Here is a 25937-nt window from a genome sequence, read left to right on the forward strand (position 1 = left end):
TCCACAGCAGAAGTCCGAGAAGAGATCATCTTGACAGAGGCTGCCGCACCAACCCCTTCACCAGTGCCATCATTTTCTCCAGCAAAATCTGCCACATCTGTGGAAGTGCCACCTCCCTCTTCCCCTGTTAGCAATCCTTCCCCTGAGTACACTGGCCTCAGCACTACAGGTAATGGAAAGTCCTTCAAAAACTTTGGGGAGTTAATGTTTGAAGAAAGGTCTTTCGGCCAGCCTGGGCAACATAGTGAGACTTCATTTCCACACATACACACACACACACACACACACACACAAAATTAGCCAGACATCTTGGCTCACACCTGTAGTCCCAGCTACTTGAGAGGCTGAGGTGGGAGGATTGCTTGAGCCCAGGAGCCATGATTGCACCACTGCATTCTAGCCTTGGTAATAGAGTGAGACCCTGTCTCAAAAAAAGAAAAAAAGGGCTTTCTGGAAAAACATTCTTCCCCCGCAGTCTCCAAAAGATAATGCCAAAACCTGGGTATCTTCCTGGATTTGTGAATGACGTACAGGTATTCATTTATTCATTGGTACACATTCTGTATGCTGCTGTTTTCAAGTTGGCAAATTAAGCATATGATAAAATCCCAAAACTAAGCCACTGAATTGATTATAATGCTATATAACATAAATACACAAACATTCTTGAAAACAAGAAAGGGAACTCTCTGAATCAAAAACTGAGCTGCTTTCTTTTTCTCTGGAAAGGGAGGCAGACAGGAAACCTTACACTAAGCTATGGCAACCATAACGAGGCAGGGGCTGTGATGTGAGTGGGTCTTCAGCTAAGCTAGAGCTGCTGGGCACATAGCATGAGGCTGATGCTACCGTGAGACTGCGTGGAGGCCCACACAGTCCAAGATATGCACAGGAGTCTCATGAGATTAATTTACAACCAAGAATTACCCAAGCTTGGATACACACCCAAAAGAAGGCAGAGATCCAAACAGATGTTTGTACATCAGTGTTCCTAACAGCATTTCTCACAATAGCCAAAAGGCAGAAACCACTGAAGCATCTATCGATGGATGATGGATAAAGAAAATGTGGTATATACATCAATGGAATACTATTGAACCTCGGAAAGCAATGAAATTCTGACTCATGCTACAACTCTGATGAACCTTGAAGGTAGTATGCTTAATGAAATAAGCCAGGCACAGAAGGACAAATATATGATTCCATTCATATGAGGCACCTAGAATAGTCAAAGTCACAGACACAGTGAATGGAATGGTGAATGTCAGGGGCTGGTGGAAGGGGAAATGAGGAGTTAGTGTTTAATAGGCACAGAGGTTCAGTATAGGATGATGAAAAAGCTCTGGAGATGGATGGTGGTGATGGTTGCACAACATGGTGAATGTACTTAATCATTGAACTGTACACTTGAAAATGGTTAATACTGGGCATGGTGGCTCATGCCTGTAATCCTAGCACTTTGGGAGGCCGAGGTGGGTGGATCACTTGAGGTCAGGAGTTTGAGACCAGCCTGGCCAACATGGTGAAACCCCATCTCTACTAAAAATACAAAAATTAGCTGGGCATAGTAGCACATGCCTGTAATCCCAGCTACTCAGGAGGCTGAGGCAGCTTGAACCCAGGAGGTGGAGGTTGCAGTGAGCCAAGATCGCTCCACTGCACTCCAGCCTGGATATCAGAGCAAGACTCCATCTCAAAAAAAAAAAAAAAAGTTAATATGGATATATATTACCACAATTAAAAGTCACCCAAGCATCTGTGGAAGCCCAATTCCATGAAGGAGGAACAACAAACTTAAGAACAGAGAGAGTCTATATCCAAAGGAATAAAGTTAATAGGACAACCTGAAAACTATTGTTAAGATGAGAACTAAAAAGAAATCAGCCAGGCATGGTAACACCCTGTAATCCCAACACTTTGGGAGGCCAAGGTGGAAAGATGGTTTGAAGCCAAGAGTTCGAGACCAGCCTGGCCAATATATTGAGACCCTATCTCTACACAAACTTTTTTAAAAAGTTAGCTGGGCATGGTGGTGTGCACCTGTGGTGGAGGCTGAGATGGGAGGATCATTTGATCATAGGAGTTCGAGGCTGCAGTGAGCTATGATCAGACCACTGCACTCCAGCCTGGGTGATAGCCTGTTTAAAAAAAAAAGAAGAAGAAGAAGAAAGGAAAGAAAGAAGAAAAAGAAATCATACCCATGAGAGTCAAGATCTTCAAAAGGAAATATATAATTGTTGAAATAATAATTTCAATAGATAGGCTGAATATTAGAAAATTAGATCCAACTGAAAGAGATCAGTAAACCGAAAGACTGAGCTGAGGAGTTCTCTGATAATGTGGCAAAAAGAAATAGTAAGTATAAAAGTGATGTTAAGAAAAAGGACTGATAAACTCAGAAATTCTAATATTCATTTAATAAGTGTTCCAGAGAAAGAATAGAGAGAAAGTGAAGATGTAATAGCTGAGAGTTTTATAAAATGGAATAAAGACAAGGCTTTTTAGACCAAAAGCTCTCATTGAACATGTGCTGAATAAATGGAAAAAAAAAATTACCTCTAAGCCCACTGAAGAAAATCAAAGATAAAAGAAATCTTATTAGCGTCCCCAAAGAAAATGCATATAACCTCCAAAGAAGAGAGAACCAGACTGATATCAGACTTCTCATTTGCAACATTAGATTCAATACCTGAAACCATACTTTTGAAGTGTAAAGAAAAAAACTGCATTGAAAACTTTGAATCCAGAATCCTATATATGTTTATTCATGTATATATGTACACACATGTATTTTTTTCCCCCTGTGAGGACATTTTATATACCAAGTCCTGTGCTAGGTGCTATGGGAAATAAATAGATTAATATGCCAAGGCCTTGCTACTAAGAGGGAACACAAGGATAAAGAAAAGTACAGAGACAAGTGTTATGGAAGGAAGAATGTGGTATATGCAATAAGTGAGATATAAACTAATGCTATGAGGTTCCCAAGGAAGGAGAGATTCTTTGTGGCTAGAAGTATCGGGGAAGACCTCACAAAGATTCCAGGCTTTGTGGAGTGGAGGGCTTGGTCAGGCTGTGATAATTAATTCATTATCTTTCCATCAAAACCTGCTCTACTACCCTTCTGTTACCCAGACAATGAATACAGGAGTCAGCTTCAAATCTTTCCTCTCCCTCAACTCCTGTATTAGTTAGGGTAGGCTAAGCTGGTGTGACAAATAGATCCAAACACGGGTGGAGTTAACACAACAGAAATCTATTTCATGCTTGAAGACAGTACTGCTAGGGTATTCAGTCATAAAGGAGGCTCTCTGTAATGCAGTCATTTGGAAACACATGCTCCTTCAATATTAAGCTCCCACATACCCCAGGGCAGTATTTCCCAAACTGATCCACAGACCAGCAGTATCAGTATCTCTTGGAAACTTACTAGAAATGCTCTTATCTGGTCCCGCTGCAGACCCAGTGAATCAGAAACTCTAGGAGCAGAGCCCAGGAATCTTGTTCAGCAAACTTCCAGGTGATTTTGATGCTCACTAGATTAAGGACCACTGCCTGAGGGCTTTGTTAAGTCAGCACTCAGCTGGCAGAAATGGAAAAAGGGCACAGAGGATGAAAACCAACTCTCTTAAAAGCCCTGGCCTGAAGGTGGCACACGTCACTTCCACTTATATTCCATCAGCGAGGACTTAATCACATGGCCTCATGTAACTGCAAGAGAGGCTGGGAAATGTAGAATAGCATGTACCCAGGCAGGGAAGGGGGAACAGCTTTGGGGGCGACAGCGGGCATTCTCCATCACACTTCCTAAGTCCAGTTGTTCTAATACTAATCTAGACTGATCTGTTCCTTCCCATCCCATTTGTGCCTCTGGTTCAGGCCACCCCCACCTCTCATGGACATCCACAGTGACTCTCAAGCTGGTACCCTGCCTCCAGACTCTATTCTGTCCTCTCTCACACTACTCACTAAGTCTCGTTTTCATGAAGCTTGTGCCTCCTCAAAGTGCTGGGGCAAAGAACCCACTGCCTCACTCTAAAAGCCTTAAAGAGCTCTCTTTCTCCAAATCACTTCTCACACTGTTCCTTCTTCTTGGGCTAGCCTCCTTCTACCCTCTGCCTGATAAAATCCTACTCACCTCCTTTGATGTTTCCCTCACCCTCCAAGTTAGAATCTTCCTCCAGACCCTCACGGCATGGACTTAATTATATCCTAATTCTATTTAGGACTGTTTCCAGAATAGACTTGGAACTAAAGTGTTTTTTTTTTGTTGTTGTTGTTTTTTTTGAGGACCAAATAAATAGGGTCAGATTGCTCCATTCAGGAGCATTTACTCATTTACTCACCTATCTATCCATTTCTCCAAAAAATATTTCTCAGGTGGCTTCTTTGTGCCAAACACTTTCAGGTAGGTGGTGATATAATAGCAAACAATAGAAGTGTGGTCCCTGCCCCCTGGGAGTTTATGTTTAGAGGTTAAGGTTCTTGATGAGCAAACTGACAGTAACAATATAGTGTGAGGAGTGCTAGCTTGGAAGAAGGGTCAGAGTATCATGGGAGCATGAAGGAGAGAGGAGAAAAGGTATTCCAAGTAGAGGCAAGAGAGAGCACGTTATTTTGGGGAAACTTAAAAGTATATATCCCGGAGACTTTTGATTAATTCCTTCCCTAAAGTTTCCTCTCTCTATGGAACTACACCTACTTAGAGAGGGATTGAGAGGATGCTTAAGAAACTGGAAGGACTTGCTATCTTGTGTACTAGCCAATAAACTCAGTGGCCCTCTGTCAGGGACAGCTAAGGAAATTGGATTCTTCAAAGTATTGAAAAGCTGGGTTGTTGATAAATGGCATTAGATCAAGCTTTGATTTCACTTTGGGTACACAGCTAGAGAGCCCTCTTCTGTGGAAATTTAGATTTGAGATCGCTGTATTTGTTTATATAGATGCGCCTCAAACTGTATTTTGTTTTCTGCTTTGAGGAGGAAGAATGTGATCAGGCTCCCACCTCCCTCCCATTTTCTTTCCATAGTGGGTTGTTGTAGTTCCTGCTTAGAAGGCTCAGAAAAAGTAAGTGTAGTGAAAAGAATGACTTTGTTCAGTGAACATTAAAAGGGAAGAGAATTTAAGTACCATTCGCAGCTCTTCATGCAGTTCTCAGGAGTTCTTCAAAGATTGGGATTATTGGGCAACCATCCTGAGTCTCCTTTCTCCCTAAAGAAAGAGCCATTTACCCAAATAATCCTGCCCAAATATCCCTGTCATCACCAGGGAGACACACACGAGTCTGCTAGTGATAATATCCTAACTTCTGAAATAAACAGGGAAATTATACAAATAAAACAGTTCTGCATTATGAAGCAGAAACCATTTGGATGAAATATTTCTCAAAGTGTAGCAACATTTCAAATAAGGAGACAGACTCTAAGGGAATAAGGGATGGGAGGGAAGAGTGTGAAAGAAAGATGTCTGGGATCTTCTCATAGTTCTCATCCAGCTAGTGAGTGTGCCTGGCTTTCTTCGTGGCAACGTGGAGGCCTCAAGTTATGGCAGGTGTGATAGACAAGGCCACAGGAATATCATAAATGGCTTCAGATATTTCTGTGCAATGTGTTCAAGAGCCATAAAAGTAGCTTCTTAGAAATACAAATGTGAAACAGGTTCTCTTCAGATGATTTTAAGCTTTGAAGATTTTGGCACATTCCAGCTTTGTTCTCAGATATCTCCATGCGGCATTAAAAATGTCATCCTATATAAGACTATGTATGATATTTTTCTCAAGTACCACTTTTGAAATACTCCATTGCTAAATTAGACTGGATCTGGGCATGTAATATGGGTCATGGTCTTGGAGAAAAGAAACCCAATTTCCTAACAACATGTATGATTATATAGGCATATTATATTATAAAGCACAAACAATTTACCCATGCTAGAAACCTAAATATTAGGAAATCTATTACAGTAGGTTTCTTAAATTTTCGTTGAACAATAGTGTAAATTGTAAAACAATTATGTAAATCTTATAAAATGTATTTGCCATGTTACTTTTTTTTAAAAAGTCAACTCAGCACACGGTTTTCATGCCCAGTTAATTTTTATTTCTATTTTAAAATTATCGCTTGACTTATATATCCCATCTACTTTCCAAAAAGTTTTAAAGTAGTTTATAATAAAAACAGAAAAATCAATTTCATAAAAAGGACCAAAACCAGGAAGAAAGAAAGAAAAGGTGAGGAAAATTAAATGAAACAATGGTTACCTTTAAAAATTTATTAAAATCTTATTAATATGCGAAATTTTATGTGACCCAGTTATTTTGTTGGGTTTCCAGCATATCGTTGATCAGACAATGTAAATATTACCAGGTTTGACTTGTTGAGAATCAAGGCCAGTCAAGTACCTGGGACTCTTTAACAAATAAATGTCCCACTTTGGATGGACACTTCTCCATTTTTCAGCTGTGAAAAAGGAACAGTATTATGTATGCTTGGTGGCACAAAGCTAAAATTAATTCATTGCACATAACCTTTTGGCATCCTTCGATACAAGGACGAGGGAATACAAGGTAGTACAGATAATGAGTTATGACTCACTAGGAAAACAGTCACTCTGCTTATCTGTAGCTACGTCTAGTTCCATGTCCACGTTTCTAAATATATTTTATTGACTGTACTTATTAATTGATTTTTTTAAATGGGGAAAGAAAGAGAAATGAAATAAATTTCAGGTACCTAAAATTAAACCTGATATATGGCCAATTTTGGTTGGGTTTACGGCAATGTCATGGTAAGAGGCTGGTTAAAGGATTCCATTCCAACAGATTTCCGCAAGGTAAGATCTAGCCTGTCTGTCCATTTTCTTCCCCAAATTTGTAGGCTTGCTACGCTCCCTCATGACCTGGCAAAGTTGGCAAAGTTTAGAAACATTAACTTTCTTTAAGGAAAACTGGCTCCTTTCCTCCTTGGGAGCATGGCAGGCAGTGCCAAACTGATCAGTCTATTTAACATGACATTGGGCTGCAAATTCTTTAATGTCATCTAAAGCAAAACGTTAAGCTCCTACTCTGTCCCATCGGGCCACCGAAGGGTTCTAAAACCTCGTTTATGATGTCATTTTAAGTATTCCCTCCTTCAGCAATGACAATAAAAGTTAACTATTAAACTCATGTTTTCAACTTCCCACCATGGGTTCCCTGCAACACAAAACCAGCAAATTAAATCATTGAGATACTAGGATACTTAATGAAATAAAAGCGAATTCCTCATAAATGGCCCTAACTGTAGAACATCTGGCCTGCCCAGCTGCATTTTCTCTACATCAGTTGAGGATGTAACAAAGATAACCGACCCTTAGTCTTTCCAAATAACAAAAGCCCAGTTATTCTGAGGGCAGCTAAACCGAGTGGGATAGGATGGACACTTCAACCCTGCCATAGAGTCTGCGATGACTCATTTACAGGACCTCGGAGTTGTCACTGCTAGTGAATTCCTCCTTCTTTCGTCCCTGCTGCTTCCTTTTCTTTAAAGGAATGGAATCACGAAAAATAAGCTGGGATTGAAAATAGATTGTTTAATCGACTCTTTTTTTTGGATCACAAAATCAAATCTTAGCTTGCTGCTGGGACTTTAGTCTCCCTCATTCATTCATTTGTTCATTCATTCAACAAATATATATTTCGTGTCTAATTTGTACCAAATCCTGGGAGTACAGAAGTGAAAAAGAGTCATAGTCACTTCCCGCATGGTACTTACATTCTAGTGGGTAAGAGTCAATACAGAAGTAAACTGCCAGGTAAAGGTGTAATTTCAAATGGTCAAAGTGCTATGTGTGAAAATAAATGGTGTGCTATGAAAAAGTATAAAATGGGGACCCATCTTAGTTGGTGGTCAGAGAATGCCTCCCTGACAAGGTGACATTTATCTGAGACCTGAAGTTTTACAAGGAGCCAGCTACATAGAGGTTGGGGAGGGAAAAAGAACTTTCTATGCGACGGGGAAAACCATGTGCATAGGCCTCAGGCAGCAAAGAGCTTGGCATAGTGGGAACTGACAAATGTGTATAATAAATAAGGAAGAGAGTGGCAGGAGAGGAAGTTGCAGAGATAGGCAGAGGCTAGATTATGCAGCAACATAAGAAGGAACTGATTCATTTGCTGCCCCTGGTCAGTTCTGTCAATCAGATTTTGACCATGGAACTATTGGTAAAGTGTTAACTCAAACAGATGAGGTTTCTAGCTTCAATAGGAGGTCTCTTTAGACACAGCTGTCTTAAGGATAGATAATAGCCAATGACGGAGGTTGCAGTGAGCCAAGATCGCGCCACTGGCACTCCAGCCTGCATGACTGAGTGAGACTCTGTCTCAATACACAAAAAAAAGATGATAGCCAATGACATACCTAGAGATACAGGTAAATATGAATATATAGTCTTCTTTCCTTGTCTCAGTCATGAAGATTACAGGAAATGCTTGTTTAGTAGCAAATACTGTCAAGCAACATTGTCCAAATAGAACTTTCTGTGATGAGATGGAAATTTTTTCTATCTTAGCTATCCAAAACAGTAGCCATTAGCCACCTGTGGCTATTAAGCACTTCAAATGTGGCTAGTGGAATTAAGAAACTGAATTTTAAATTGTATTTAGTTTTAATTCATTTAAATTTCAATAGCCACGAGTGGCTATAGGATGGGGCAGAGCAGCTCTAGAATCTTGACACACTTAAAGGAGCTTACAAACAAAAGGCGTAGGTTAGGTTAAAACTTGAGCAACATCTGTGATGGTTCACAGAATCCCCCTAAGGAAAAGGTTAAAGCAGTGGTCCCCAACCTTTTTGGCACCAGGGACCGGTTTTGTGGAAGATAATTTTTCTATAGACTGGGGAAGAGGTAGGGGGATGGTTTCAGGATAAAACTGTTCCACCTCAGATCATCAGGCATTAGACTCTCATAAGGAGTGTGCAACCTAGATCCCTTGCATGTGCAGTTCATAGGGTTCACACTCCTATGACAATCGAATGCTGCTTCTGATCTGATAGGAGGTAGAGCTCAGGCAGTAATGCTTGCTTGCCCACCACTCACCCCTTGTGCGGCCCAGTTCCTAACAGGCCACGGACCGGTACTGGCCCTGGGGTTGGGGACCCCTGGGTTAAAGGATTCAGTCCAAGATCTGAAAAAAAGGGTACAGCCAGGTAGCTTGGGAAGCACTCTAAATTTTCACAAGTCTGTAGCAGAATCTCAAAGCTTCTGGGTTTTTGTTGTTGTTGTTGTTATTGTTGTTGTTTTTGAAACAGGGTCTCACTCTGTTGCCTAGCCTGGAGTGTAGTGGCATGAGCACAGCTCACTGCAGCCTCCACCTCCTGAGCTCAAGTGATCCTCCCGCCTCAGCTTCCCAAGTAGCTGGGACTACAAGCACACACCACCACACCCAGCTTTTGTATTTTCTGTAGAAACAGGGTTTTACCATGTTGCCCAGGCTGGTCTCAAACTCCTGGGCTCAAGAAATCAGCCCACCTCAGCCTCCCAAAGTGCTGGGATTATAGGCATGCGACACTGCACCTCGCCAACTTCTGATTTTTAATGGCCCTTAACATATAAGATGTGTGACAGGAGGCAGTATGTTATAGAGCCTTGTTACTCAAAGTGTGGTTCACAGACCAACCACATTGTCATCATTTAGAAGTTTGATATAAGGGCCTCACTCCCAATCTACTGAATCAGAATCTGCATTTTTAACAAGATGTCCAGTGATTCAAATACACATTCAACTGTAAGAAACATTGCTATGGCAAGGGTTTGGGGTTGGGCAGACCTGCATTCGAATCCCAACTCTGCCACTCACCTGAGCAAGTCATTTAAACTCTTGGGCCTCAATTTTCTCACCTGAAAAAGGAGGTAATACTACTTACCTCAAAAGGTTGTTGTCAAGACTGAATGGGTCAATGTATAAAAGGAAATGAGCGTGAGATCTGGTTTATGTTGGATGATCATTAATTCATTTATTTGACAAATCATTACTGATTGTCTATTATATTCCGAGCACCCTTCCTGTCCTGTGCTTAAAACCCCTTCCAAAACAAAGTAACCTTGGGGAAGAAGAGTGTTTTGTTGGGGATGGGAGGGGAAGAAAATGTTCCCCTGTAGCAGTTTCAATACTGTAAGGTGACCAACAACTGCTCCTCTTGGGATCTTTATAGGATTCTCAACTATCAGGGGCTTCCACCGCTATCCTCAGACCTTTAAATAAATAGAAATGTGAGGAGGGGAGGGGGGAATAAGAGAAAAATATGGGAATTGAACAAATAGAGAAGATTTGCTATTGTTTTACCGACAAATAAAAAGCATTAGAATTGTCTTAAAAACTAAGCACAAACTGTAAGCTGCGCAGATTTTCTTTTATTAGCTTCCTTAGAAAAGCAGCAGCAGCAATTCTCACTGGAGGTCTCACTGATAGGAAAGGGAATTCAAGGGGTGTTCTTTTCTGCTCCCCAGGCAAAAAGGGTTTCTCACCCAAGCCAGTAGGTGTTAATCTGCTTAAGCCTGCCTGAGTGGATGTGTTAGATTGCTGGCACATGGCCATTTAGGGGTTTTGTTCCCCAGACCACAGGAGCCCATTTTTCCAAGAGTTCCACTAGCTTTTTGTTTGATAACGTCTATTTCTAGCAGCATTTACTCCTTCAACAACAAATTCAATGGAATGAAAATTTACTGAACACCTACTATTTGGCACACCCTCTGTTGGGGATACAGAGATGAATAAGGAAAAGTTGCTGTGCTCCGGGGCTCACACAAAAGTAACTGCTGTTGCATTCTCTCAGGTGATGGCTATTATCATGACTTCTTCCCACTGCTTGGGAAAAAACATGCTTTGGTTTCCTTGGCTGCCCCGTTTAAATATCCACTGACCTCGCTGTGCTGGCCTGAGGTCCCAGAGGCTTCAAGGGTTAATTACTTGCTTGTTGTGGCTGGTTCATTGTTCTCCCAAACTTCTCACCCTTTCTGATTCCATTTCCAATTCTAAACTTTGTTTAATGTATTAACGTTTTTCTTTTTACGGAGGCAATACACATTCATTACAGAAAAATACAGATAAGTAAAATAAGGGAAAACATTTTAAAACTCTCCTCAATCCCACCACTCAATGATAACCCATTTTAATAAACATGACATTTTAAAAAACTATAACAGTAATATAATTTCACATGAAGTTCAAAACATAGAGGAGGGCAATTACACATAATCCAGTCATCTGGCTCGTGATCATTTTGGGGATCTTCCCATTTTCTCGTACTTATAAATCAAGCCTAACATGTAGCCTGCTAAAGTCATTATCTTTTGGGGGAAGAATATGGAATAGATGTGCAAAGCAGGAAGGGGTACTTTCAGCTGTGCTGGTGAGTAAGGACACTAGTAATTTTATAGAAAAACATGTTTAGAAATTTGCCATAATTGGCTAAATTACTGTTGCTATTCAAATGTTTCATCCCTGGTAATAGAATCTCACCCAAGAAACTTGCCTTTCTTCCTTGGGGTCTGAAATGAGAAATACAGAAATATCTATTTTAAGAAGTTCTCAGGTAAGAATACCTGAATTCATAATGAAGAGTGCTTGAATACCATTAAAAGCCTACCACGTGCCAAACTCTCTGACATATATTATCTCAGTTAATCCTCACAACAGTCCTGCAAGATAGATATTATTACTCCTGTTTTAAAGATGAGGAAACAGAAGCTCATAAAGTTTAACAGGCTTGCCCAAGATCTTATAGCTAGTACCTGGCAGAACCAGAACCCAGAGCAAAGAGACATAACGGTAGAGAGTAGAAAGTATGTGGCAGAAAGTGTGTGGGTTCAGAGCCCGACTGAACCACCCACTCACTCTGGGACCTTGGGCAAGTTATTTAACATTCTAAATTTCCTTGAACTGGACTTTTGTGTGATGCCATTAGCCTGCAGTTAGTGTTGACAAAAGGAACCGTCCTTAGAATCAAGATGAAGTCCACTGTAAGGGTGTTGAGGACATTGTTGAACAGTTCATAGTTAAAGATATTGCTGTTTGCTCTGAATTTGGAGGACAGTAAACTCCTGAGCAATCGTCAGTCTTAGTGCTCCTAACTATTCAGGCTTCCGGGAGCACGGGCTCCTGGAAAACTCATATCTAAGTTTAAAGTTCACATATAGGAAGAATTTGGGCGGCATGTTTCACCTCATTCTGAATTGCATTTTTTGCCTCCAATTCTGCTTTTCTTTCTTCTTTCATTCCCACTTCCATTTTATTGTCTCGAATCTTTTATATTGCTATACGCTCCCTTAAATTCTTTTGGATTTAACCATCAGTTTCCTCATCTATAAATGGGGGATAACGTTCTTTTAAGGATGTGTGACAAGCACTCAGCACAATGCATGGCCTGTAAGAGATGCTCAATAATGGTGTCTCCTTTCATACTCTTAGAATAAATTTTTGTCACCTCATTACAACAAAGGACATTATTTGCATTCCACAAGATTCTTCAATTTATGAAAGGGCTCACCAAAGGGTTCTTTTAACAATAAGCCAACGTATTTAAAATAGGACACCATTTCCACATTTCTTCAAGGGTATTCCTTACCAAGTCTCTGTCACATAACTGGCACAGCGTTGATCCACCAACTCTGCCCCCTCCCGCTACTCCATGTCAATGCAGCTCCTCTCATACGCTATTTGCAAAGTCCCTGGGCTGGAATGGACCAATTTTTAAAATGAAAACCTTTCCTTTATCTTCCCAGAGGAATTTTTAGATAGAAATGGTCTACTGCAGAAAATACAGAATGGGAGATCAAATTTTCTCTTTTACTTCACATTAAAATGTCCTCCCTTAAATTCTTTCATGTTTTCCATGTACCTAAAAAGGGGGATGTTGAATCCCATTCTCTCTGCCTTCTAAAACAAGTTTAATTATTTCCACCATATTAACATATTTTAAAATTTATCAGAAATTAAGTTGTCTGATGAGTTTAGTATTGCTATTAATGATTTATTAAATTATCATTTAAAAAAATTCTAGCCCAGGAGCGGTGGCTCATGCCTTTAATCCTAGCACTTTGGGAGGCTGAGGTGGGAGGATCACTTGAGACCTAGAGTTCAAGACCAGCCTGGGCAACATAGTGAGACCCTGTGTCTATAAAAAATTTAAAGGCCAGGCGCAGTGGCTCACGCCTGTAATCCCAGTACTTTGGGAGGCCAAGGTGGGTGGGTCACAAGGTCAGGAGTTCGAGACCAGCCTGACCAACATGGTGAAACCCTGTCTCTACTAAAAATACAAAAATTAGCCAGGCATGGTGGTGTGCGCCTGTAATCCCAGCTACTCAGGAGGCTGAGGCAGGAGAATCACTTGAACCCGGGTGGCAGAGGTTGCAGTGAGCTGAGATTATGCCACTGCACTCCAGCCTAGGCGACAGAGTGAGACTCCATCTCAAAAAAAAAAAAAAAATTGAAAATTAGCTGGGCATGGTGGTACATACCTGTAGTTCCAACTACTTGGGAGGCTAAGGTGGAAGGATCCCTTGAGCCCAGGAGGTCAAGGCTGCAGTGAGGGCCATGATCATGTCATTGCACTCCAGCGTGGGTGATATAGTGAGACCTTGTCTTAAAAAAAAAACAAAAAAAACTAACCATCTCATAAAATATTAAGCATTTAATTTTGTCAGGTTTTTATCCCCCAGTCTTTAGCACTTTCAAGGTATCCAATTAAATTAAAAAATAGACAAAGGGAATTCCTAATTTGTATGGAATAGGTCACTGTTCAGGTCACTGTCTAATAATCTTCAAAAAGACCTGAGCTGGCAAAGCCCAATAATCTACTTATGTTTGCTTAAAGCAATTTGTTGGATCCTTAACACCTGTTGAGTTGAGTGCTGAAAAGTTAATTTGCAGTGCCTATCTAGGCTATATTTCCCCACGCTTTCCTTTTCCTTCTCGCCCTCCCTTCCTTTCTTCCTATCCTTCCCTTCCCTTTTCTCCCTTCTAAAATTTTTATTGAGTCTTTTGGTGGCCAGGCTCTGTACTAAGCACTGGGAATCCATTGGTGGCCAAAATAGACCAGGCCCCTACCCTCATGGTGCTTTCTGTCTGGTGAGGGGGCCATTAATCAAATCACATTCACTAATGGGTGTAGGATTACAAACTGCAGTAGGCACCACTTAGGCCTACAGTACAGTGAGGGATCTAGCCTAGTCTGGGGTTAGGAAGAGGACAGCTTTTTGGACTGTGAGAGGAAGAATGAGTGGGTAATAAGGCAGCAGAAACAGCATGTGCAAAGGCCCTGAGGTGCTGGGAATTGTGGTACTCTGGATACAATGAAAGGTATTGTGGCTGGACCAGAAAAAACAAAGACAGGGGATGGGAGATGCCTCTGGTGAGCTCAGCAGAGTCAGAGATACATGTCTTATAAAGATTTTGGCCTTCAACTTAAGAACAAAGGAAGCCACTAAAGTAAGGAAGAACAAGGGATGTGAGAACTGTTAATGATCAAGACGTCTTAATTTGTCTCTGCAGGAGCAATGCAGTCTTACACGTGGTCTCTAACATACACAGTGACGACGGCTGCTGGGTCCCCAGCTGAGAACTCCCAACAGCTGCCCTGTATGAGGAACACTCATGTGCCTTCTTCCTCCGTCACACACAGGATACCAGTTTATCCCCACAGAGAGGAACATGGGTAGGTAACTTTCCAGGGATGCTGCTGGACTTTTAAAATTTCATCTAAAGAGGCTGGACACAGCAGCTCACACCCTGTAATCCCAGCACTTTGGGAGGCCGAGGTGGGCCTTGAAGTCAGGATTTCGAGACCAGCCTGGCCAACGTGTTGAAACCCTGTCTCTGCTAAAAATACAAAAATTAGCCAGGCATAGTGGCGTACACCTATAATCCCTGCTACTTGGGAGGCTGAGGTGGGAGAATCACTTGAACCTGAGAGGCAGAGGTTGCAGTGAGCCGAGATCGCACCACTAAACTCTAGCCTGGGTGATAGAGCGAGACTCCGTCTCAAAAAAAAAAAGATCTAAAGAGGGGTTTCCTTAGCAGCTATTTTCTCAAAGAACAGGAAGGGTACTACTCTTTGCTGAGTTCCCACAATATCCTGAGCACTGTATTGTGTAATCCCCACAACAACCAGGGTAGGTAGGTAGGTAAGAAGGTGTTAGTGACCCCATTTTAGATGAAGAAATTGAAACTTGTTTGGTTATTTTCCATTCCCCAAGGTCACACAGCTGGCACATGGTGGGGCCCAAACTGAGCAAATGTCTGACTCCAAAGCCTGTGTTCCTCCCTCTTTACTCCTTTAACGCCTCAGCTGAAAACCCCTTTCAGCAGTTCCCCTGGGTGGCTCTTTGTACACTTTGCAGAATTATAAAGCTTCATCTTAGGTTCAAGTCTTTTATGATTCCATTTAGAGAAGGGCTTCCCCACCTGAGGGCCGGAGGTCCCTTTAGGCTGCAGTTATTCATGAGGTTCAGGGGATTCCCCATAGGTTCTAGCAGTGTTTTATGCCCTGGAAAAATGCATCATTTGTTTTGCCCATATTTTTTTCTTTTTCAAATATGTGGAGGGATGTTGCTGTGATGAATGAACTACAAATCCATACAAAAGTGTTACTTGAATCCTCATAGCTCTTTGCCATTATGCACTGTCTTTATCAAAAGACACTAACCTTACAATGTCTAATGAGCAGTGACCTGAAAAGCACTTATGATATTAACAAGAGGTCCTGGCCGGGCACAGTGGCTCACACCTGTAATCCCAGCACTTTGGAAGGCCGAGGTGGGTGGATCACTTGTGGTCAGGAGTTCGAGACCAGCCTAGCTAACATGATGAAACCCCATCTCCCTACTAAAAATACAAAAATGGGCTGGGCGCGGTGGCTCATGCCTGTAATCCCAGCACTTTGGGAGGCCAAGGCGGGGTGGATCACGAGGTCAGGAGATCAAAATCATCCTGGCGAACATGGTGAAACCCCGTCTCTACTAAAAATACAAAAATTAGCTGGACATAGTGGCATGCGCCTGTAGTCCCAGCTACTCGTGAGGCAGGAGAATTGCCTGAACCCAGGAGGTGGAGGTTGCAGTAAGCCGAGATTGTGCCACTGCACTCCAGTCTGGCGACAGAGGGAGACTTCATCTCAAAAAAAAAATAAGAAGAAGAAAAATTAGCTGGGCATGGTGGGTGCCTGTAGCCCCAGCTACTCAGGAGACTGAGGCAGGAGAATTGCATGAACCCAGGAGGCGGAGGTTGCAGTAAGCTGAGATAGCACCACTGCATTCCAGCCTGGAGAATAGAGTGATATACTCCATCTCAAAAAAAAAAAAAAAAGAGAGATCCTACCATGTGGTGCAGTGGGCCTCACCACTCACAGGCCAGGTTCCAACAGACCAGTTGTGGGGGACACGGGAGGAGGAGGGGGAGGACTTCTCAGGTCCCTTCCACAGTTGGCCCAGCATAATGCAGCACGGCGGTGACCTGACGGTGGGCACAGGCCTGGATGTTGGTGTACTTTTCCATAGGTTCAAGTGCCCCCAAGCAGTCAATCGGGCAACCATTATTTTCTCAGGGGGCCTTTGAGAGTATTTCCACACATTTAGAATAGACTCTGAAAACCCTGTTTCAGAGAGATTTTTGATTCAGCAGAAATAGCAGAAAAAATACTCACATGGTCATAGGTCAGCATCTTTGCTATAAAGATGTTACTAAGAAGAACAGTGATAATAATAGGCTATGTCTACACAGGATTTTCTGGTTTATAGAGTGTGTTCACACATACGATCCTCAGAATGACCGTGCGCAGCATTTTTATGGATGTGAGAAACAGGGTCATGAAAGTCACACAGCTAGAAAGTCGTGGAGCCTGACTTAGAACCAGGGTCTTTGATGCCTGTTTGACCACGCCATGGTGTTTTCCCCCCAGGAGACAGCTTACAGAAACCCACTACATCCTTCCCCATGATGTGGAAGCAGAGGCCTGAGTGATACAAAAACATAAATCTCACGTGGTTTCTTTTTTGTTATCCCTATTTGATTTCAGGATACAACAGGGGTTTTAAACACAGCAGGGGTAGAGGTTTCCATCACTAATGATGTTTGGCTCAGGGCTAGATTTCATCCCTGAACGCTGGCTGGGGGGTAAGGGAGGTATGTTCTAGGTGTTGAGGGAGGAGGAAAATCAACCTGGGGTTTTAAGTTAACCATAACAAGGCCACAAGAGTGGAAATGGTAAGAATCAAAAAGAAGAGGCGGACACAGTAGCTCATGCCTGTAATCCCATCATTTGGGGAGGCCAAGGTGGGTGGATCATCTGATGTCAGGAATTTGAGACCAGCCTGGCCAACATGGTGAAACCCCATCTCTATTAAAAATATAAAAATTAGCTGGGCATGGTGACACACGCCTGTAATCTCAGCTACTCAGGAGGCTGAGGCAGGAGAATCATTTGAACCCAGGAGGCAGAGGTTGCAGTGAGCCAAGATCATGCCACTGCACTCCAGCCTGGGCAACAGAATGAGACCCTGACTCAAAAAAAAAAAAAAAAAAAAAAAAACCAGAAAAGATGAAAGGAAGAAAAATGGGATTGGGGGTGAAGGGGGAAGAAAAGAAAAGAGAGAAAAAAAGAAGAAGAAGGAAAAAAAATAGATGAGATTTTTAAAAAGGTGTCAAACTGATCTGTTCTTGCTATTACTCACACTATTCAATGTGCTTGATGCATTTTAGATACACGGGAAGCTATAACTATGGGAGCTATGGCAACCAGCATCCTCACCCCATGCAGAGCCAGTATCCGGCCCTCCCTCATGACACAGCTATCTCTGGGCCACTCCACTATGCCCCTTACCACAGGAGCTCTGCACAGGTGAGTCAGTGGTCCTGGTTTCTTGGCCAGGCCTTGGTATACTTGGTTCCAAATCTGGTTAACACAGTTCATAAACTGTTATGCATACTGTGTGTGCAGCGTGTGTGTCCCCAAGGAAGGACAGTCTTTTCATCAGTGTCATTTCTGGCCTCCAATGGCTGGCCCACAGTGGGTGCTCAGCCAGTGTTCATGCCCCATGTGCTCTCACACACCTGGTTGCTAAACAGGTTTTTTTTTTTTTTCATTCTATCCCCTCTTTGACCTCTTCATGCCAAGATCTAATCAGCTGCATGTCTGCTGCCCTTTTTTGGGCAGCTACCCTCACCCTGGGCCTTGGGTCTCCTTTCCCATCACCACTCTCCTGGTGCAGACCCTCATGGAGTCTTGTCAGGACTGGTCTGTCAACATCATTCTAACTGGCCTCGGGGTGTTCCATGTCTGCTCTTTTCATCCAGCCTGCACAGGTAATCTTAAGCTGAAGAATCCTCCTGAAATGGATCCCTTTTCAAATCACTCTCAGGCCCTACATCTCCTTGGGCTCCTCACTGTCTAATAAGCCAAATCAGCCCTCTGTGGCCTGTGGGGAATAGACAGGCCATTGCACTTGGCTGCATTTGGGAAACCACCGCTGGACACTCTACCTGTCTAACACTTTCCTGTGCATTGGCTCTGATCCGACTGGTTGCCAGTTCCACTCTGCATCCTAAGTATCTCTGTATGCCGTCTGTGCTCACCTCAGCTCAGGCCTTTATCATATCCAACTTAGATGAAGACAGAAGCCTTCCTGGTGGTCTCTATGCCTCTAAAATGTGCCCCATCTCTGGTCCACCCCCTACACTGCGGCTAGAGGAGTCTTTCGGAAAAAAACCCAACTGACCATGACACTTTCCCTGTCTTTGGCACATCATTGCTTTACAGGTCAAGTTCAATTCCTTAGTATGTCTCTTAAGACTGGTTACCTTTCTGGCCTACTCACAAACTCCCTCCCTCCCCCCAGCCATGCCAGCCCACATGTGGTTGTCTTGGATGTGCTGATTTCCTCCATGTCTTTGCAGAAATTGTTCCCTCTGGCTGGGTGTCTCTTCCCCAGTCTCTTCGGCTGGGCATTCATGACAATCATATTGCCGTCTTTGTGGCATTCCTGAAAGTACCCCCTTGAGTCCTCCAGGACCTTATTAGGTGCCACGCCCTGGTTTTCCTCTCTCAGTAGCATTTCTCACACCCTGTTATCATCACCAACTTTCCTGTCTGAAGCGCACAGAGACCCTAAGCTCCCTGAAGGCAAAGATGAAGTCCAGTATCCTCAGGTCACAGCACTTGGCACCTATCAGAAAGAGGAGCTACCTTCTCCTGAACACGTGCTGTATGCCAGGCTCTGCGCTGAGCACTCTCCACATCCCTTAGATAACCCCTGCAGAAGAGGAAGTGAGACTCACAGTAACCTGCCTGAGGAGTTGAACCCAGGCGCTGTGACTCCTGTCCAAGCTCTCAGGCACCACCCCCTGCCGCCTCTCAGATGCAGACATTCACTAAGTGTACACTGAGCAGATGAGTACATGGGAGGTGGCGTCAGCATGAACAATAGTATGGTGTGCCGAGCACACTCACTCTATTCTGCAGGCACAGGAAGCTAGGGAGTGGTAAGATCAGAGCTATGATTAAGAAAGAGAGCTCTCAGGGCCCCCACAAAATGAACCAAGAAGCGGGACTGGTGGAGGCAGGGGGCTCTGCTCCAAAGCACTTGTAGAAGTTTAGGAATGAGATGGCAGGACTGACGCTAGCGTGGAGGCTGTAATTACATCAGCTGTTAGCACACAGACTTGTCTCTGAGGGAAGGCACCAAGGAGAACGTATCCACAACACATGGGCATTCTGGGCAAACAGGTGTTTGTTTTGATTTCCATCTGCAGTACCAAGGGGAGCCCTGGTTTAATCCCCAGACAAGCCAAGAAGTTGATTCCACTAAATCATCACCTGGGGCATTCATTATAGGTCTCCAACTACGTCACACAGAGATGCCAGCTCCTTAGGAGCTCCGTCTCTTGGGAGCACTCTGTGCTCCTCACTGTAATCCACTGCATGACTGAGAATGGCTGCAACAGCCTAGATCACTCTGCACCCTCCAAGCATCTCATTCATTCATTCATTTATTTTTCAAATGGCTCCTGGGTAACTACTATGTGCAAGCACTGCACTAGCCACTGGGAGTACAGTGAGAAGGCGATAGAGCATGCCTGCTTTGGTAGAGCTTATGCTCCAGTGGGAGACAGCATCATCAAGCCATAGCTCTGGGCATTGTCTTCCCTCCTTCTTCACTTCCTCATTCCCCCTCATGAAATGGCAGGAGCTGGTTTTCTGGGGTGACATTTTTAAAGCCATTGCCATAAAAATAAGCCAAGGTCTCCTCAAGACCTATAAGGTCCTGCTCTGGAAGCCACAACAGTCCCCAACTGGAACACTGCTGTTTAATAGCTGGTCTTAATAGAATGGCCCAAGGACAAGTGAAAGCCCATGGAAGGACCCTTTTAATCCAGACAAGGTGTGAGAGTCCAAAGGGTCCTAGGCCAGGCTCTTCGCCACCATGCCTTGTGACTCTTAGACAAGTGCCTCTGACACTCCCCTCAATACACACACACTCCACACTTCATGGTTTATGCCTAGTCTCCATCTGTAAAATAGGGTGGGGAGAAATTAATTATATCAGTCTCTACCTAGGTTGATGAGTGAGGTCAGTGTTCAAAATGTACCTCTCTGGGGGAAGGTACTGTCTAAAGACAAAGTATCCTTTGTTTTGTTTTTCATTAACATTTATTCAGAGCACTGTTCTAGGCATATTTAAATATACAGACTCACTTAATTGCCCTAACAACCTTGGGAAGAAGGCATTTTTGGAGATAGGATCTCACTCTGTCACCCAGGCTGGAGTGCAATCTTGGCTCACTGCAACCTCTACCTCCTGGGCTCAAGTGATCCTCCCACCTCAGCCTCCCAAGTACCTGGGACTATAGGCACACACCACCAAGCCCAGCTGATTTTTGTGTTTTTGTAGAGACAAAGTCTCGCCATGTTGACCAGGCATGTCTCGAACTCCTGGGCTCAAGTGATCCTCCTGCCTTGGCCTCCCAAAGTGCTAGGGTTACAGGCGTGAACCACCACACCTAGACTTTTCCCTCAGTTTTTAAAGATAAGTAGACTGCCTCAGAAGGTAATGTGCCCCAGGTCATGCATCCAGTAAGGGACAAAGCAGACTCGAATGCAAATCCTCCAGCTCTCAATCCCAATGCTAAACCAGTGGTACTTAATACTACTGTTTTGGAGAGTGGAAGGTAAATTCAAGAGGTTACTGCTGTTATTCTCAGTAAGTTTCAAGTTGCCAAAGAGAAGCACACACCCCAAGATAACCTTATTTCTTTCCTTTATTGGTTCTTTGGTTTAAGGTTGAGCATAGAGAAAATCCACTGCAGGACTAATTAGTTTTAGCTTTCCAGAGCAGGGGTCAAGCTGTTCCAGTTCTGAGTAACTGAATATCACACTTCACTACATCAGACTCACCAGGGAAAAGGACAGTCCGAATTGGAAGACAAATTGCAAGTATACAATATAGTTGGAGAAATGCAATTGGTCATCAGCACAAAAGTAACTGAAACTACTGCAAATAAATGCCAGCTAGATTTGCCTTAGAGGGCTGATACATCTATGAAGTGCAGTAATTGTAGGTTTCCCAGCATTTATATGCTCAAAATAATTTTAAGTCATTTGTTTTCAAAATAGAATATGTGTATGCCCTTGTTTACACTACTTATTTGCACAATACATACTTTCTTCCTGGGTACTACAAAGGTAAACCTCCCAGCCCTGCTTAGATTCTTGTAACTTCTGACTTAGTGAGTCCAGATGAATGAGGTTTCACAGCGTAAGGTTTGAATTATTTTGGAAAACCATTGCAACTGTGCTGCACTTGTTCACATCAAAGTAAGCTGCCTCTTCCCAGGTTCCCCATTCCCAGGCCCAACCAAAAGGAGAAAATAAACCAGACCAAGTACATAGCTACAAAATCTTTCTGAGCCTCATTCAATACATGTTCATAGAACCTCTACTCTGTCAAGCAGCCATAGTGGAACTGGGGACCTTGAGCTCAAAAGCCATTTGATCACACTTAGACTGGAAAGCTATCCCTTATTTCTCATCTGAAAGGCAGAGGCCCAGCCTTATCAGCTAATCACCGCCTCTCACAGAATCTTCAGCAGTCTAGCCGAAACCAACCCAGGACCATTGGGTGCTACAAAGTTTGCTTAGGGCACTGTACTTTGGGTTGGTGTCTTGGGCCAAAAAGAAAAAAAAAAAAATCAATCAATGATAGTGTTGTAAGATCTCTGACTGTACAGCCAGGCTCCCTGGGTTCAAATCCCAACTTTGCCTCCAATTAGCCCTGTGCCTCAATTTTCTCATCTGAAAAATGAGGATAATTATGCTATCTATTTCGCAGGGTCGTAGTGAGGGTCAAGTGAGTTAATAAAGGTCAGAACAGGGCCTGGCTCATAGTTAACACATTTTATTATTATCCTTGGTAATACCACAGTTATAATACTATATTTAGGGTAATTTTATAATTAAGATCTGTCTCCCTCACTGTACTAGCTCTGTGAAAGCAAGGACCAAGTCCTTTTTCTCTCCCCATTATATTCCCATGGCCTAGCACCGAGCTTGGCCCTCAGTGAGTGCTCAGTAAATACTTGTCAATGAAATGAATGAATGACTGGATTCTTACTCTGATACTAAGTTGCTGTGTGACTGCAGTAGATCATTTCCCTTCTCTTGACCTTAATTATTTCATCTGTAAACCCAGAGGTAGAACCAGATGGTCAGTCACTAAGGCTCTTCCTATCATTAATGGACCATGACCCTATGATTCTGAAAAGGACATTAATAACAGCTAACACTTTTTGAAAACTTACTACATAGGAGTTCTAGGTGTTTCACATGTAATAACTTAACTAATCCTGACTCTAAAAGCTCAGCAGCAGAGGGACGGTGGCTCATACTTGTAATCCCAACACTTTGGGAGGCTGGGAGCCCAGGAGTTCCAGTGGGAGGACCGTTTGAACCCAGAAGTTCGAGATCAGCCTGGGCAATGTAGTGAGACCTCATCTCTACAAAAAATTTAAAAATTATCTGGGAGTGGTGACACATACCTGCAGTCCCAGCTACTTGGGAGGGTCAGGTGGGAGGATCACTTAAGCCTGGGAGGCACAGGTTGGAGTGAGCTGAGATCACCCCACTGCACTCCAGCCTGGGTGACAGGGCAAGACCCTGTCTCAAAAAAAAAAAAAAAGCTCAGCAGATGTGGACTGTCCGACAAAGATTTTTTGGGAGCTACATCCTTCTCCAGAAAACGCTAAGAGGCTAGGGGTGAGCCCTCTGGCAGTACTTTGGTGCAGTGAGAGCCGCCTTTCATAGGAAAACAGTTTGTGCTCCTGACTGGGCCACCTTTCACCCCTTGTTCAAGTAGCAGCTCATTTGGTAAGGGGTCAGGAATAAAGGGCTCTTTCTTCCCTCTCCATGTGTAGGAAAGTCAGCCCTTGGTGTGGAGAGTCATTTCTCAAAATAAATCTTCCTAATATGGTTCCAAAGAGACCAAGAGTCAATCACAGCTGAGATGGGCTTATGCCATAGGCATCTGATGAACGTTGGACCGTGTATCCAGGCACACACAGGTGCACACAGGCACCTCTCATACACTCCTTTCAAGGGATGGTAAACTGGTGACTTATGTCCTTTTTAAAATCAGTAGCAACAGCATATGATTTGATCCAGAGAATGGTAACTTCCTGTTATGGGCCCTCAACAAAAGGTGCCTTATTCCAGACAGAGATCTCTGGACCCCGGAGTTTGTGCCCAGCATGCTTAAGGACCCTGTATGAAACCGGATGTAAAGTGTGAGAGGTGAGGCGGGTGCCATGGGCCAGCCTCTGCCACTCTCACTAGACTAAATAGAAGCTTCATTGGTCATGTTAATGACCAGGCCAAGGCAGTGAGCACTTCAGCTAACTGGTCTTTCAATGGTCTCTTCACTACAGGGAAAACGAGTCACTGACTCATTTGCAATTAGCTGACCTAACGGGACAGAATTTTCCATGCTGGATTCTGTGGTAACAGAATTTTATTGTCACATTAGAGATATTTTGAGCCAGTCTCGTTTCCAGGCAATTACTCTTTTCAGTCTATGACACAACTTCTGAGCACAGCTGTGTCGAGGGTCCTTGGCTAGGCACAAAAGCCACACTCTCTCGGGTTCTGTGGGAAAGAGCCCAAGTCCATTCTGTGACATTTTACCTACACGAGCCAAGGCAAAGGGGACTCTGTCAGAACCAGCAAGCTGAGGCCAGGTGAGAATTCTAAGGCCCCAGAGCTCTGTTGGGGAAGAGGCAGCTTAGTGAAGGAAGCGGAGCAGAGGGATTAAAGTCTAATGGGCTGGCCTCCAAAAAGGGAGTGCTCTCCTGCTCCTGGGTAACTTGGCAGTGGCAAGGTCAGCCTCCTTTGGGACGGTTATATCAATGTGGGGAAAGCATGCTCCCCAACTGGGTTTCTATGCCAGCTCTTCCACTAGCTTGCTGTGTGACTTTGGGCAGGACACTTGATCTCATGGGGCCTGGCTTTCTCATCTGTACAACATGGGGTTGGATCACAGGATCCCTAAAATTCTTTCTAGTAGTAACGTCCCAATGTTCATTTGCCAACTATTATTTAGCACCTGCTAGGTGCTAGGCACCATGCCAGATGTTGGGAACATGGTGTTGAACACAGCAAAGCCCCATCAGGAGCATATGAATATAAGCCAAAAGAAAGACCTAGCTAGCTGCCAGGCAGGATGGTAAGGCCCCAGCCTGAGAGGCACAGGCTGGGGTGTTTAGGTTCTTGAGATAGGATTCCAGAAAAGTCTCTCCGAGGAGGTGACATTTAAGCTGAGATCTAAAGAATGACAAAAGGGCAGGCATGGCAGGAGCCAGGGGTAGGGGTGGTAGAGAAGGTTCTAGATAGAAGGAACAGGTAGGACAGATTTCCCTGAGATGGGAACCAGCTTGGCATGCCATGGGACCAGAAGGGAGGCCTCTGTGCCAGGGAGAGCACCAGGAGGTGAGGTGATACCCAGGAGTTGACTTGAGAGAAGATCAGGTGGGGCAAGCAACCTTTTTGAAAAAGTAAGGATTGTTTTGTAGTAATAGTTCCTAATGTTATCTGTTTAATACACCTGGGATCTTGTTTTTTGGGACAGGGCCCAATCTTACTATGGTCTCACTGGGATTTAGAGAGGTTCCTGTGCTAGAATCCCACTGTGCAGGCCTGAGGGTCCACCACTGCTGCCACACAAACAGCATCCTGTAGGTTCCCATGATGCAGAGCACAGGGGTATGCGCCAGTGTTTCTGATCTGATTTGGGATTAGGAAAGCCTTGGCGTGCTGTCCATAGTCTCCTTGGCAACAGCCCTTGGTGCCTTCTCCCTTGAGTTCCCAGACACCACCTACGCCCTTCTCCCTCTTTCCTAACTGTTCTTTTGGTTGTGAAGTGGCTGTACTTTTGCTGTGTAAGGCATGCCATCCTATGTAGGGGGAAAAATCCCTCCCTACTCAAAAATTGGGATCCCTCCTTCTTGACCTCTGAATTGCTGGTTCTCTTTGCATGCTTTGGGCCTAAGCGCCTTCCCCAGCTCCCCTTAGGCTCTCACTCACAGAGGAAGAGCAGTTCCCTGTAGCCACCTAGACTCCAGGGAGCAGCCATTGTTGTCATAACCCCTTCTCCCTGCTGTCTAGGCTTCAGCCTGTCTGTCTCCCTCACAGGAGGCAGCCTCCCACCTAATCCCCTGGGCCTCCACTTTCCAACTGTCAGGGAAGACAGATGGGGAGCAGAAGAATTCATACATTCACACACTCTCTCTCCTCCTCGCTGCTCTGGCCATCCTTGTTGATTGGCTCCTGTCCTTGTTGGTGTAGCCCTCAGCACAGCAAAGAAATCTTTGTGCTGACTGGCCTGCAGACTGGGAGCTCTCAAAGGGAGCCCATAGCTCCTCC

The 25937-nt window shown here is 43.8% G+C and overlaps 1 protein-coding gene and 1 long non-coding RNA gene across 12 annotated transcripts in view; one reads left to right on the plus strand and one right to left on the minus strand.

The window, feature by feature from the left end:
- RFX4 (regulatory factor X4) overlaps positions 1-25937 on the plus strand; it is a 178211-nt gene that overhangs the window by 149769 nt on the left and 2505 nt on the right. For 8 of the 10 annotated variants that reach the window (XM_054527588.2, XM_054527589.2, XM_002823686.5 and 5 more), the window contains 3 exons: positions 8-169; positions 14528-14690; positions 17732-17870. In XM_054527588.2, coding sequence (XP_054383563.1) covers positions 8-169; positions 14528-14690; positions 17732-17870 — 464 coding nt within the window. The remainder of the gene's footprint in view (positions 1-7; positions 170-14527; positions 14691-17731; positions 17871-25937) is intronic. The other 2 variants (XM_054527587.2, XM_054527594.2) reach the window with 1 other exon arrangement.
- LOC134759452 (uncharacterized) overlaps positions 1-25937 on the minus strand; it is a 61647-nt gene that overhangs the window by 21094 nt on the left and 14616 nt on the right. The window lies entirely within an intron of this gene.

This window comes from Pongo abelii, chromosome 10 (assembly GCF_028885655.2).
Source record: "Pongo abelii isolate AG06213 chromosome 10, NHGRI_mPonAbe1-v2.0_pri, whole genome shotgun sequence".
Taxonomy (NCBI): Eukaryota; Metazoa; Chordata; class Mammalia; order Primates; family Hominidae; genus Pongo; species Pongo abelii.